General features: G+C 32.2%; 2 protein-coding genes across 3 annotated transcripts in view; one reads left to right on the top strand and one right to left on the bottom strand.

Moving 5' to 3' along the window:
- The window catches only part of LOC111615604 (zinc finger protein 99-like), a 50,437-nt gene extending 35,493 nt beyond the window's left edge, over positions 1-14,944 (bottom strand). The window contains exons 1-2 of the mRNA XM_023357012.1: positions 14,878-14,944; positions 2,497-2,654 (exon numbers count right to left, since the gene is read on the bottom strand). Of these exons, the coding sequence (XP_023212780.1) occupies positions 2,497-2,502 (6 nt within the window). The 5' untranslated portion in view covers positions 2,503-2,654; positions 14,878-14,944. The remainder of the gene's footprint in view (positions 1-2,496; positions 2,655-14,877) is intronic.
- LOC111615603 lies at positions 11,130-14,533 on the top strand. 2 transcript variants are annotated; one of them, XM_023357010.1, is made up of 4 exons: positions 11,130-11,412; positions 11,557-12,772; positions 13,833-13,966; positions 14,040-14,533. In XM_023357010.1, the coding sequence occupies exons 1-2, from the start codon at positions 11,222-11,224 to the stop codon at positions 12,611-12,613; spliced, it is 1,248 nt and encodes a 415-aa protein (XP_023212778.1). In that variant the 5' UTR covers positions 11,130-11,221; the 3' UTR covers positions 12,614-12,772; positions 13,833-13,966; positions 14,040-14,533. The 2 variants fall into 2 exon arrangements, with proteins under 2 accessions (XP_023212778.1, XP_023212777.1); XM_023357009.1 differs by having other exon boundaries at positions 11,557-13,966.
- Positions 14,945-15,892: the final 948 nt, after the last annotated feature.

Raw genomic sequence — 15,892 nt, 5'->3', positions numbered from 1 at the left:
CCAACAAAGGGAACGGGAGAGGTCAACGTCGCATCGGAACACGACTCCTCTCCAACCTTGTTTTCCTCGACTTTATCTATTGTTTAAAATCTTTTAACAAGACAAAAGGTTCTTTGTTTAAATCCGATCTCTACGTTCGCTCTTTCGTGCTATGAAACTTGACTCATTCAAAAAGTCGCTAATTGCCTTGTTTCGGACCCCGTTTGGGTCCTCACAGTATTATGGTGATAAATATAACATGAAAAGAACGGCATTTAAATTAATAAACTCGCCGTCAGAAAATGGCTTCGAGTTTTTGGCGATTAAGTGTTGCCAGTAAATAACAATGACTTATTTGCTTGATCCTAGCATGAAGTTATAGTAGTAAAAATTAGATTACATGCATTTTTTTGTCTTTTTGAACAACATGAGTTTTACAGACTGTCTAGTTCCAAGTTTCTGGGATTATATTGTATTTCCACCACTTTGTGTCTGGCTGATATTGCAATCAAACTGTAGTCAATGTGTATATCAAATTGAATAATCTCTTCAAATGTTCATTAGGATGCGACGATTTATTTGTCTTGGACAAGGTTTTTACTTATGTGGCAGAAAATGTCATAGTTACACTGATTGTTTTCACAAAAATTATAGTGTGTATTGATGAAAAATACAAAAGTACTGATATCTTTTCTTTTGGTTTTCAGTTTGAGTTAGTTTCTGAGAATAGAAAAAACGAAGACGAGGAAAATATTTACTGTTATGCCTCAGTCATCCAGCGTTTGGAGATTATGATTCTAGAAAAATTGACTCTGGTATCCTATATTAGTAAGGAGAACAAAATGTGCTCCTCATCTGTATTGTAGATCCATCATGAAGAACAAAAGGGTTCTTTACTGAAACTCAAAATTATTACATTTTATAATTCAACGAAAGGTGAAGATATGATGGATAGATAACAGGTTTACACAGATGCTCGGGCAACACCCAAAAATGCCAATGATAAATTTTTATTTCCCATAGCAGGAATTAACTATAACACTGTGAATACATCACCCCAATGGAAATATGCCACACGTCTCCGACAGAAGAGAAGAGGAAGACGATCTTCCACTAAAATAACTTTTGACGAATAAACTTTTATTCCAAAATTTTGCTAACCTGATAAAGTTGTGTGCAAATTCCGATTGATTCCTTATGGATTCTGTTTGAGTTTCGTCCAAACTGCTACTGAATTTATGTCCATGTCTAGAAGGATTTTCTTGATTCCTTACTATTCGCATTACTAACTCTCTTTGCAAATTGTTTTCTTCACTGAAGTTCGTGGCTGGTTGTACTATGCATATTTGATATTGTTCATCATCACCTAAACAGAATTTCGGTTTTTGATTATATCGCCATTCGAATTCTCTTCCACCAATAGAACATCTTCGAAATCAAAATCTACTTTAATTGTTTAATACAGGGTGGTTATAATTAAAGTTGCCCTACTCAGACCTGTATAGAATCGATTCTCGTTGACGTATTTTGATGAAACTTAGCACATGCGTTATATGGATCATGGGAAAAAGGAAAATGCAGAAAATAATTAGTTTAAATTTTTACCATTAGGTGAAAAATGGCGCACGAAGAACAAGAAACACAAACTGGAAACACTCAAAACGTTTTTATTCACGACATTTGTTCAATGTGCAATCCATTTGCGTCAATCACATGTTCAAACTGCCTTACAGAGTGGTCAACAGTAGCCCCATATATTTCTTGAGAAATTGCAGCAATATTGCGTGTTATGCTTGCTTTCAATTCAGGCAGAGTTCGTATACCTCCTTTACAGACACGATCTTTCAGATAACCCCCACAACCATACAGACTCTGCCTGAATTGAAAGCAAGCATAACACGCCATATTGCTGCAATTTCTCAAGAAATGTATAGGGCTAATGTTGAACACTGTAAGGCGCTTCGAACATGTGATTGACGCAAATGGATTGTACACTGAACAAATGTCGTGAATAAAAACGTTTTGCATATTTCCAGTTTGTTTCTTGTTCTTCATGCGCCATTTTTCACCTAGTGGTAGAAATTTGAACTAATTATTTTGTTTTGAATTTTCCTTTTCCCCATGGACCATATAACGAATATACTAAGTTTCATCAAAATACGTCAACGAGAACCGACTCTACACAGGTCTGAGTAGGGCAACTTTAATTATAACCACCCTGCACATATGCCTCTATGTCCTTATTATATATTTTGTCTACGAGGACTTAGCTTATTAATAGGACATACGTCCTATTAATAAGCTAAGTCCTCATAGACAAAATATATAATAAGGACATAGCACTGATGTTTTGGCTTTAGCAACAGAGGAAAAACACGTCCTATTAATATGCCAAGTCCTCGTAGACAAAATATATAACAAACTACTTTAATTAATGTTTTATTCTTGACACTACCAAATATTCTAACTCTGTCAATCTCGAACTTGTTTTTACGTTTGAGCAGTCAAACAACTTACTTGCATGTTTCCTTATTTCGCTCGAAGTTTTTCTGGACGGTTTCAAATTAATCGATAATTTCGTCAATTTCTTTTCTAACGTACATTCTGACATTTTGAAAATGATGCGTTCCGTTAACTTCAAATTTCATACTCTCGAAGACGATAGCATCGATGGTCTGGAACCAAAAATAAGTTTAAGAAAATTTGATAAAATTTAAAAATATTAATTCATTGCGAAAAGTATTTAACATTAATATTTACTCAGACGAATGAGTTGTTAAATATTAGATTTTTAAAATTTCTATTAATAAAATTTGTTTATTAATTTAGTTTGTAGTTTCTCAATCCAATGTTTAAAAATATATAATCCATCTGAAAAACGAAAAGAATTCCTTCAAAAATATTAAACATTTTTCAATTTGTATCGATAAAATATTTCGTGATCATTGGTATTCAAACTGAGTTTCGACATCTTGTTGTCGAGATTAATTATTATATGTTAAAATGGCGTAATTCTTAAACACATTCGCTTCATTATGTCAAACAGGGTGGCCGAAAGAATCAGCAGCGATGCTCCCATTACACACTTAATGTTTACTTTACACTGCATGGGTGCATTATTTTAGTTTGGATGATTAACCAGCTACACTATACTACATAGAGTGACTGTGACCTTAGATACAGCGCTGTTGGTGGCAACTACGAGTACTACCGACCGCCATTTTACTTTAAGTCAAAACATTGAAGTCTATACCGCGTGATGAGCAGGATTGTCTGTTTTTCACATGACAAAACAATGTAAAATCAAACAAAACAATCTAAATTTCTAGACTGTTTTGTTTGCTTCTAGATTTGAAATTTAGACAATTAGTTAAGTGTAGATTGTTTCATTTGGGTTCTTGTGTTTTTATTATAATTATAGTTTATTTGTGAAAATATTTACAAAGTAAAACAACATTTTGAACTTTGTCATGTTATGAACCACATTGTTAAAGTTAAAATGCTTTTAAGAGGTGATAAGGTGCTAATAATTGTGGGAAATAGAAAAAGTGTTGCATTTGCTCGTTAAAAATAGACAAAGAAAAAATGCCAATAAATGCAAGAGACTGATATATAGAAATTGCACCATTAAGATGTGTAGAAATTATGCACGATACACGTCATTCTAGATAACAAAAGTATATTAACGTAAACTAATCTTTTGTTCGTTATGCCGTTAACACAAATGTCTAAAACAATTTTCATTAAATACCATCAGGTAAAAATTATTAACATCGCTTTTTTAATTAAAAAAAAACTTAAAACATATTTTAAACCTAGCAGCTTGTAAAAAGTCCTGGAACGTGTTGCGTAACTATTCCGGCTGTTGTTAGATTTTGTTTAAAAAATAACTTTATATTTTTAATTATTATCGAATGGCGAAAAGCTTAATTTTGAGGGTAGGGATGAGTTTTATAAAAAGTTGTAAATGTTAATAATGAATAAATTCGTCATTACGTCTGACCCTATTGGAGGTAAACACGACCCCCATTATCTCTCCATTCTCTCGACCTGTAATCACTAAAATTTAACAGCGTCAATACGCATAATAAATAATTTTTCATGCAAAATTTCAGAAATTTTGGACAAAAAGTATAGGAGTTATTAAGCTTCAAAGAGAGCGAACAAAATCATGACACAGAAACACAAACTTCCATACATACCAGAAAAAACCCGAATTTTTTTTCATTTCATTTTTTAGACGATCGCCATACTTTCTGTCATATATAGGCCTAACAGCCGAGAATAATATAGATGAGAATAATATAGATAATAATAATAATATAGATTTTATTTTTCCCATCTCAAATGATATTTATTTTTACATCTGTACGCTCTCTGGTCATTGTGTACTAAACGATTGCAACATAGATAAATCTAACATACAGGTTCTACGTAAAGAGAAGAAAACATATAACAGAAAATTTAAAGAGAGTTTTGAGATTATTAAAAATAAAAATAACAATTGTATAAATAAAAACTTAAGCATCAAAATTAGTGAGAACTGGATAAAAATATTATAATTAAGTTGGTGACCGTTGGATATAATTATGACGATAATCACCAAAGTTTAAAGTTTATGTATAAATAAATGATTGTAAAAATCTGGAAATAATATAAGTTAATATTAATATAATAATTCCTGTTTGTACACAATTTTCCATTGTATACTGAAATAGTTTCAAAAATCAGCTCACTTATATATGTAAATTAGTAGACCAAATACTGTCGTTGGGATAACTGTATGCAAGACTTGTTTTACGAAAAGCTACAACTGATAATGTGTGAATTTGATGTCAGTATATAAACTACAGATAAAACAAATGCTAATAATTTGTTTGTACACAACATTTAATGTAATAGTTTTAAATAAGTTCACTGATTTATATATAAATTAACCAAATAGCATCGCTGGGATGACTGTGCGTGAAACTCGTCGTAAAAAAAAAAGTTACAACAGTTATTGTGTGAATTTTGTTATGATATATGAATATAAATTACAGGTAAAACAAATATTGTAAAAAAATGTTTATAAACTTCAATTTATTTATTTGAATTATTTGTATAAACTTAAAGAACATCATATTCGAAAGCCCTGTCGTTAAGCAGTCAGCTTCGAGTACTGTCAATCTGTTTATTGTCCACTTGATATACAGTATATGAAACTATCCATCCTGTACGACATCTGTACGCTCGTGATATGTACTTTTAAGGTATGTTTTTCAAAAAATTTTTTTAAAATCTTGTATCTACGGGATGTTTTACTAGCGTATTTATATGTATAATTTCTTATGGTTTATTTTAATGTTTAGTTGGCTGAAGAGGGCTAATGCCCGAAACGCGACTTGTAAATAGCGTCCCAATTGAATAAAGTGGTGAATAATCTGCCAAGTGTTGAATAATGTCACCGTAGTGTGTCTGTAAAAAAAGCAAGGTAAATTACAACACGGTTTCATCAGAATCAAAAGATATTTATTTTATTAATTAAAGATAGAAGTGTCTTGTTATTTACTTTTAAAATTAAAAAAAAAACTAAGTTGGATCATTTTGGTCTTCACCATCTCAATTAAGAATTAAAACTCTTCCTTTCTTTTGCACACTTCTACACAACGTGTTAGAATATTCTAGCTCGTTGACTTTACACAACACAAATGGCATGCTCCTCGAATAAATGAAAATGGCGGATGCAAATTGAAATTACTTTAAACATAGCATGGTCACAGTAACGCTATGTAGTATATTCTAGCTCGTTGATAAAAGCAATAAATAGTGCATGTTTGTTGTATATACTATAATTAATAATTTTTAAGTAATTTAATTTCTGATCTTGTAAATACAACATTTCAAAATTGTTTTTAACTTATTGTATGAAGATTCGTCTTTTTTTTCCTTCAAGACCTAAAAACTGATATTTTCAACATGTTAATTTTGAAATAAATGTATATCTAATTAGATACTATTCATGTCCGGCTCCAATTTATCGTTATAATCCACTTAAATTAAGTTTAATAGTGTCTTGCATTTGTACGTCATTCCTTTCCAGTTAACAATGAAGTCATACCAGTCACGTTTCTAACTTTGTTCAGGAGAAAATTTTTGAATTGAAATAATAAAATTGCTTATGCAAACTAGAAGTTCGCATATAGTTAATCTGGACCTCATCCCGTTATGTTCTCAATATCTGGTCTCGATTTTCATCTATTTTACTCTATTCTCGAAATTAAGGAAGAACCGTAATATATGCACTATATTAAGTAATAATATAATAAATTTCAGTATTTTACGACACTAGTTTTTTACAGTACATAAAATTAATGAAATTAATCACTGCAAAACGTCCTGATATCTGGTAGTGTGACGCGATGGTGTAACGAAATAAGACTGTGCCTTGTGTAACTTTTCTAAAATGTGCCCTGCATCGGGCTTTCGAGAGACAGCCTAATGTACAGTACTTAAAACTATAAAACGGTAAGTAATTTATTCGTTTTAAAAGTAACCGCCAAAATTTGTTTTCTGGACCTGCATTACAAAAGTAAATTTTCTTGCTTTTGAATTTTCTATGCAAAAGTAATAATGTACAGTACTTTCTTCGGGTTGTTTGTACTCAAATAATTCTTTATAAGTTCTTCTATTGCGGATAGTGTGCGAAACCGAGGGTCACTAACGTACTCGTAATTTTAGTTTGGCCCCGAGAATTGCACAGTTCACAGAAATGGTAGTTAAGCCTGTCTTTCCGCACTTCTTTGAAACCAGGCCAGCCTTCTCGGTGAAAGTTTTGTTCCGGTTGCTTGAATTTCCTAAATTGTAAATTACTGCGTTCTGTCTATTCGATTTTTAGCCTACTTTATTGCATTCAACACTATCCAATACTTCAGAAATTATGCAGGTGAAACACATGTTTCACCTGTATAGTTTAATATGCACAGGTCAGTCCTATCCAACATAAATAGTAGACCATATTTGTAACATTCATAATTTAATTTTCCAGCAATCGATGGTGTTTTAGAGGCATAAGAAGCATATAATTACAGTAGATCCCCTTGTAACACGGGTTAATATAATACGGATTAGTATAAAACGACGAAATAATTGCCATCGCATTCGTATAAACACGCTAAAAGAGACTCGTATAATACGGTAAAACGTCATCGCCGACTCGTGTCGCGACAGGATTGGTCGAATCTATACCAATAGCGGATATTACACAAACCGTTGAGTTTAAACGAGCAGTGGATCTACTAAAAACCATTTATTATTTAACGGACATAAAAATTATATTTCTATTAATGATGTCTCCAAAGTTCAGCAAATTCTTCGCAAAAAAATAACTTATCAGGAAACGCGCCGGCCGTCGATGCACTGCTCCGCGACGAAAACCAACTTAAGAAATGGCATTGTCGAACGGTGCACACTCGGTAAGTAATCCTACAATTGTTTGTTTATAGCATAGTTTATATGGATTATTAATAAAAAATTATACGTGTTTTGAAAATGTTGAGTAAATTAGTCTTGAATCGATTAATTTTATGGAAGAAAACCTTTCAAACAGCTGTAGTAGTCCGTAAACTGCACAAGTGCCGAGCTGTGAGTGACTGATGTATTTAAGTGACTCGTTCAACATGGAATTCATAAAACACGGAACGTATCTATCGTGTTATAGGGGGGTCTACTGTAGTTATCTTGGTTACACAGTTTAGTTATTATGACTTTATTCACAAGACTTTGGAACCGATAGTTTAAGGTGAATTTGTATTGAAATTGTGAGACCCGAAAGGCCCTGGGTTAATTTAATAATTTTTATTAAATATGTTTAAATATCGACACAAAATATTACTTCATTTTTGTGAAAAACTAGTGTTTTAGACGTGGAAAAAACCAGATAACAGATGCTACTTCCTTTCACAGAAGAGAACATCCTCTGACTTTCCCTTATCTGGTTAAAAATCTCACTCAGATGGGAAATGGTTACTCCTCATTCATCCCCCTTTCGTCCGTTCTCACGAAAGAGTTACTGGCCAATGATTGGTCGAAATTCAGGAGATATAAGGGAATTTAGTCCGAATTCCAGGAGTTCTTCGACAGATCCGAAGCGTCTGAACTCCACACAGTTCTCCTCCTGATGACCAACGCCCTTAAACGAGTCCCATAGACTACGTCCCGAGTCTAAACTTAAGGAAAATACTCTTATATTTTGTGCACGTAGTGATCTCCCATACGAAGAAGTAAATGAACTCTATCTACAAGGAGTCCCTTACCTACAGAAATGAAGACGAACGACGACAACTGAAACAGGTCGTATGTTTTGGAATGATTTGTGAGCTCTCTCTCTCGATCGCGCATTAGCATAGAATAAGTCCAAGCTAATATCGTGTAATCTAATTGTCGTTTTATTATCCCTTGTTCATTGATATTTGTATTCGTTTTGTTTTTGAATTATTAAATTTACTCGTGTTTAATTTACTTAAAGGTCTCTTAAATTGATTCCGAATCAGATCGCAAACGCGTGTTAATCCGCGTATAATAAGATTGATTAACTGGTGTCAAGGAATCCTGACGAGCATCTGAACTTCGCCGTTCGGATCATATAGCGATTATCGCCTTCCTATAAAAAGTTTAGAGAGCCGATCACACGATCGTGCGCCAGTAAGTGATATAGGTAATTTCCCTATACCCTTGGCTACTCTCACAAAATAAATCGATAATTATCAAATATGGAATACTAGAATACATTAATTTAAGGATATATTATCATTAGTTGAATATTCGCCATATTCAAAAAGTAAAAATTCATTTAAATTTATAACAATAGTCGAAAAATTTCAGATAAATTATTAAAAATGAAGGGGTACTTTGCATTTTATACATATTTGCGATGTATCTGTTATGGACCAAGTGATTCATACGGCATTATTCATAATGCTCAGTCATTATGAATAATGACTAACACGGGCGCGCAGTCTGGTAAATATTGATTGATTTATTAAATTGACCAGACATTATGAATACAGCTACATTCACTTTAAGCAATTTGATTTTAAAATATCTCTACTTTTTCATTAAGAATTATTTATTTTTTGTGAATTATTTAAAAGTATTTAAAAACATTCAATCTTTTAAAAGTAAGTATTATTAACCGTATTAACTAAACTAATGTTTATAGAAAGTATTATTAACAAATTTATACTTCAATCGAAAAATCAACTTTCAGGAAACTTATGGAATTTCATTTTTGATATAAATTATATAAAAAATTAAAAGTTTTTTAGTTTATTTATTCGAGCAATTAAGATTTTGATAACATTTGTAATTAAATAATCTTTGTAACATTTGCACCTATTACATTTGCAATCAATTTTGCAGCAGCATGGAACAGAAGTCTTCAGCAGCAGCGGTCTTCAACCAAGAACTAAGCATATTTTCTACATCTTGATTATATCTTTCTACTGAGCCTTGGCTTCCAGAAATTGATGACATTCTTGCACATTCTCTAAGCGAAACTTTTGCACCCGTTACATCTCCAATAGAAATGAAATTTTCTTTACAAACAGTAAAATGGTTTCTAGAATATAATAGATTTAATTAATATGCCATGTTTGGTACCCAGTTTGTAAAGGTTTTCATCTTCAACCGCAACGACACCTAAAATATTGTTTCCATCACTGCGGTCTCGATCTACGTCTGGTACAGTACATGAACCCTTAATGTATCACCAACATTAGCTGCTGTGTATTTGGAGTTCAATATACCAATTATTTTTTCTGCTTGCTTTTTAATATTAAACAAAGCCATTTCCCTTGTTTTAAACACACTACTTATTTTTCTTCTATTCTTGGATTAACTGTTTGGGCTTTTTTTCGTAATTCACAAACTCTGTTATACTAATAACATCTTGGTGTTTGGAAATCAGCGTGGTTAAATCTTTTTCATGTGAAGACGATGTAGATCTTTAAGTTATATTGCTATATGAGGATGGCATTATCAAATAATCTTTTATAATGTTTTCTTAGAAGGTGCCTGATTTTTCAGAGTTTGAGCATCTTTGACTTACTTCGTCGATAGTTTTAGAAAGAGTCTCTAGATTTTCTTCCGTATTAACGTTGGTCGACGAATCGTTGGATATAAAAGTCTTTAGTTCAACTTTTAACATTGCTCCAAACGTGGCTTCATAGGAACTGCACTTTATTCCAGTATGGTGCGCTCTATTTTTCATCAGTTGTAAAAAACGATATTCTTTCCACCATTTGTTAGTATTGTTAGTCTTGAACCAAGAACTAGGCATATTTTCTACGTTTTGATTATATCTGTCTACTGAGCCCTAGGCCTAGTTACTTTCTACTGAGCCTAGTTATTGCCTAGGCTTTTTCAGAACCCCTTTTAAATCAGGCCACATACTACACATTTTTTTGATGGCATTATTCTATTCGCGAATTTTCTACCGTTATCACTTTGTAAAATACTCGGTGCACTGAAGATTATAAAAATGTCTAAAAGAACATATATTGCACCGTCAGCCCTTTTGGTTTTTAATTAACGCTAGTAGTTTAACGAATTGACTCACATAGTGTTGATACAGGAGTATAAATTTATATTGTTCATCGGCTTGCCACTGCATATCTGTAAGATCGACCTGACATCGCAAGTTTATTTCATTACATAAAATGGTTTAACTCCCAAGCCTTTCTTAAAAACATTCTGTTTTTTCTGACAGATTTTACATAAGTTAAATAAATTATGATCAATTCCCTTATTATTCGTGACCGTTACTTTTATCAAAGAAAGAAAACATTATTTTAAGAGAGGAAAGCAAAATTAAAATGTCGCACAAGATTACCTATTGGTGGCATAAATTTAAAATTCGGTACTAAACGCAATACGCACGCCAATCTCTGATGCGAGTGCTGATTGCCTACTGTATGTTAAATGATAACCATTCAACGTGTTATCATCACTTTGCCCGACTAGGTGATAGCAGTATTCATAATGACCGGTCAATCTGATAAATTATGTTAAAACACCTAAAATTTATTAGTGCTCGATTTTGTTTGTCATTATTTATAATGCCCGTATTAATCACTTAGTCCATAACAATAATAAATTAAACTACTAAAAACAATACAACAAAAACAATTATTATTAATTAATCCAACAATAAAATTAATAAATAAGTGAAAATTGCAACTGAGCAAATTATAATTCACAGAAAATGCCAACTTCCACTACGGAAGATGATTATGTGTTTCTCAAAAATATGGAGGGTGATCAAATACGTGTATTAATCTCTGATTTGAGAAACCGTTGTCCCTTATTTGATTTGTATTTTTCAATAGATCCTCTCGTAAAACATTATGCCATATACTTACCAGTCTCAAGGCAGGTATTATTAGCATTAAAAAGGTATGTTTTTTTCTTTATCCATCGATCAATTATATATTTTCATTCGTACATTATATATTATTAGATAGTGCTGAATTAGTGCCGTAAGACTTTTAAAGTGTGCATCTTATTATATTTTTAAACTCTATATTTTATTTTCTATAGCTTTTTACCCAGGGGATACATGCCATTTATGTCGGTAACTGTTGCGATGAAAACGTATCGGTTTAGCAATGTCTACAAAATAAACAATCTGAAGGAAGTTTGTAGAAATTATATCAGGTCAGAAATAAGTGTTGAAGATGTGTGTTCGGTCCATGATTTTGCGTGTGAACAGAACGACAGACTTATACAATACGAATGCTGGATATTTTTCGATCGCCATTGGGATGAAATATTTCGTACTCAGGATTTTTTACAATCCAAAGAAACAACAATTATGAGATTTCTTTCGCGTTCCATATATGATTCATTAAATGAAGTAAGTCTGTTTGAAGCTTTTTATAGTTGGATGAAAGAGAGAGTTACGAGAGAATCTCCTGACTTAGAAAACAGAGAATTGGAAGAAAAAATCCGTACAGAGATACGACCGTTTCTTTCGAAAATTAGGTTTCGTGCCATGACAATAGATGAGGCAGAAACTTATGTTTTCACTAAACACGTCTTGACAGAAATCGAAGTAAATTCTATTCGTAGATGTCTCCAGAATCACACTTTCTACAACTACCCAGAGTACTTTTGCCCGTATGCGGACGAAAGAACTGAAAAAATGTATGATGCGTTGTTTACATATCAAAACCAGTTTAATCCTAACAATGAATTAGAAACCACAATCGATGTAAACACCCGGTTCAAATGCGAAATATTTGTGAGAGAAGATTGCTATATAACAAGTTTTACGCTTCCAATAACATTTGATCATTTACGAAGGATAAGAATAATGCTAGATGGCAATTCGAATTCACCGAAAAATAACATTCCCCGGGATACTTTCGACTGTAGTTATCACGGAAACGTCAATTTATCAAAACCTATATTTCTAATAAAGAATTCAACTACTTTTCTACAATTTCAAATTTTAAACAGTGATGACATCACGCGTTACGACATACGTATTACCCCGCCATTTAATTATTTCTACATCGCAAACAATAGTGACATTCAACCAGAAGACATCGATCCTGGTAATAATTACTACTTTGAAGTTGTCCTCTACTTCTAAAAATTGTAAACTGAATTCACAAAATTTTAACGAAACAACGCAAATTAAAATAACATTTTATTAGATACTTTCATCAGATCGGTTGCTTTTGATATTACCTACTGACTATGACAGTGGTATTTAATCGAAGTTTGATCAAAGTGTATAAGTCGTAAGTAGGTGAGTCACAAATATTTTGTATGTTTCAAATATACAAATAGTGGACGTATTTCTATCATTTATAAGTTTCACGTTAGGCTTCGGACCTGTGGGTGGTCCGAATTTAGTCCGAGGCCATAGTTTGTGCACCCCCTACTCTAGGATTTCAATTAAAATCAAGAAGTGATTATATATTAATTCAAAGATATTTAATACGAACAGATTTCTACTAAACCTTGATGATTGTCTGCATTTGGAAACAATCATTATGAGTTTATTCATAATGCGCGATATATTTATTTTCTCAAGAATTTACAAGTGTAATTAATGATATTTCTCTTACAACTAATAAGATAAATATACCTAGGTTTAAAGCAACCTTAGAACATGCATATTTTAATGCAATTCCTTTAATTCATACTTTAATTCTAAATTAGTTATAAAATAACTATCGAAAGAATAAGAGAAATAAAACAATTTGTGTTGCAATTTGAAAAAAATTATAGATTTGTAAATTTTCACTGTCGCCTGTCTTCTCTTAACCTGGAGAAAGAAGTTAGGAAAATGTAAGACGAGACAAGTCATGAAAACTGTAGGAGTGATAGGCCCCGATTACCTATATAGCAACTTCGAATGCAAATCGAAAATTATGTTATTTCAATTGAAAATTCCCCCAAAAGGTGTTAGATATATAACCGACCGGCACGACTATATTCTTAGAGGAAAAGTATGATGTTCTGGGGCAAGCCATTACTAATTTATGATGGCGAGCATATATTTTAAATAAAATTAATTAAAAATATGATTAAAAATTGCAATCTGGCATTGTGATATTTATTTATTGTGATTGTGATTGTGAATTATTTATTGTGACGATGTCACAATAAATAATTGCTTGACTTCTGTAAGAATTTCAGTCTAGGAAACAATCGGATGTAATCCGGTTTTGTTTTCAACCAATTACTAATTAATTATCTTTAAAATATACTGGTATTTTATTAGCTCCTTTGGGTATTAATTTCCTGTTAATTTATCATTGGCTTGTTTTGTTCATGCATGTTTTTAATTTCAATGTAAACAGCTGTAATAGCAACATGAAGTATGACGATGGTGATATAACTTCGTGTGTGCTCTAGATGGCAGGGATGAAATTCAATTTGCAATAACCTGGCTTTTTAGGAGTAATGGTTCGGCTTATACCCCGAAGTTTACTAGGTAATGAGTTGGCTTTGTGTGACGGCTATCAAATTCATTCGAATCAATTGAAACCTCTGTTTTTGTTTTTCAGATCAACTCTATGCCGAACGAGTGCTTAAACCAAACAATACACAAGGACGAAGCAATCGATGCATCCGATCGCTTTGTTCTTGGATCGCCTCTTCGTGTGGCCACTACTGCAAGGTTTTTTGTCGTGCCAGAAAGTGCGAGGATGTTAATGTGTTCATCCTTTTTGAAGCTTAATAACTGCTGTGCTTTTTGTCGAAAATTTCTGGAATTATATAGGCAGGTTTGCATATTACTGTGATTGATGATATTAAATTTTGGTAATTAAAGATCAGGGTATTAGAAGAGGTCATATTTCGAGTAGGATGATCGGACTTAATGAAATTTTTATAAAACATCCCAGAAGGCCGAAACAAACATCTTATTACTATTATTTAATTACAAATAAATAAACAAATAAATAAAAATGACAGTTAATAAACTCTGCACTAATGACTTTAACACAATTGTAAATACGCACTTACACAATTATAGTAGGGGAAGGTGGGGCAGAATGAGGACGTTAAAGTTTGAAAAGTCATAAGATGGCAACCACTTTAATGAGAACAATAATTTTTTTTATTCTCGGCAACTCCAACATTTGGTAATATATAATACAAAATTTAATTTATGATGAACGTTTTTAAAAGCAAGAAAATTTAATATTTTAAAATTATACGTAAACGCCATCTTGCCCCACCCGTAAGGTAAGATGGAGATATTATTTTTATATACAAGGAGAAATTAAAATGATTAAACTGTCATTTTCTTTAATATTGGTGCAAGAACAATGCGCCCATTTATCACAGCGGCTACATTTATTATTATTTTCCGAATAAATAAATATAAAAGTTTGAACTTACTCGTATTTACTTTACCAGACGATACTGTCACTTCGCGCATGCTCAGTTTCGCTATTTTGTAAACAGACGATACACTATTTTCTTTTCGTGAAAAAAAAATTTTATTTCGATTGTTATCTCACATTTTATTTCTTCTTAAGATAATATTTAAATTAAAAAAATGCTTTCATAAATAAAATAAAACGTAAAAACATAAATAATAAAGTAATACAGTATATACTGTATAAATTTATTACAGTATGATATGATTTAAAAGTGGAATATTTCATTCTCTATAAAAAGATCATTTTTAAATTTATTATTTTATATATTCGAAAAATTGATATAGAATTATCAATGACAACGAATTTAAAACTAGTTCGCTGCATTATATTGCGCCAGCGACAGAATTCGTGGCCAAGCTTGGGCTGCCCCAACGTGCATTTTTCATACTGACTGCAAACACGGGTCAACTTTATCTCAAAACTAAACAATTTCAGTCTTAAAGGTTACTTCGAATACCGTAATATCTTTATCTAAAAGTTCGCAATGGTGCTTACTTTGTAGAAACTTTGTAGCGGGCGTAACATTAGATGAAGTATTGCCGAAACGTGGAAAACTGTCTTACTTCCGAACAAAGAGAGCGATTCCGACCTTCTCTCGTCCCGTCATCATTTAGTTCCCCAAATAACGGCTAGATGAAAGCGCGTCAACCACGAATAAACAGACGTCCCGTCTTATCCCATGGCCCCATCTTGCACCACATTCTCCTATATAGGCTATAATCTAAACAGGACAGAAAACTTTTACAGGAATAATCTGAATTAAAGTATATGCTCAAAATGATAGTTGAGTTGATAAAAAATATATTGGCGAGGAATATATAACACGGTAGAAGGTCGTGATCTACGTACAGTTTCGTCGTGTCTGCGTTGTTTTTAATAATACATCGTTTGTCTTTTTAATAAAGTGGCAAGTTTTTAATCTTGAAATAGTCTGAAATTTAAAATAATTTTGAAATAAATGAAACTTGTTG

Source organism: Centruroides sculpturatus, unplaced genomic scaffold (assembly GCF_000671375.1).
Source record: "Centruroides sculpturatus isolate CEXI.00-Female unplaced genomic scaffold, Cexi_2.0 scaffold19, whole genome shotgun sequence".
Classification (NCBI taxonomy): Eukaryota; Metazoa; Arthropoda; class Arachnida; order Scorpiones; family Buthidae; genus Centruroides; species Centruroides sculpturatus.
The sequence above is the reverse complement of the archived record's forward strand: the minus strand, read 5'-3'. Positions and strand labels throughout refer to the sequence as shown.

Bases quoted from the DNA above. Each gene is read 5' to 3' on its own strand.
- LOC111615603 (XM_023357010.1), top strand. From the start codon at position 11,222: ATGCCAACTTCCACTACGGAAGATGATTATGTGTTTCTCAAAAATATG. The intron at 11,413-11,556 runs GTATGTTTTTTT...TATTTTCTATAG, and splicing joins GTATTATTAGCATTAAAAAG to CTTTTTACCCAGGGGATACA.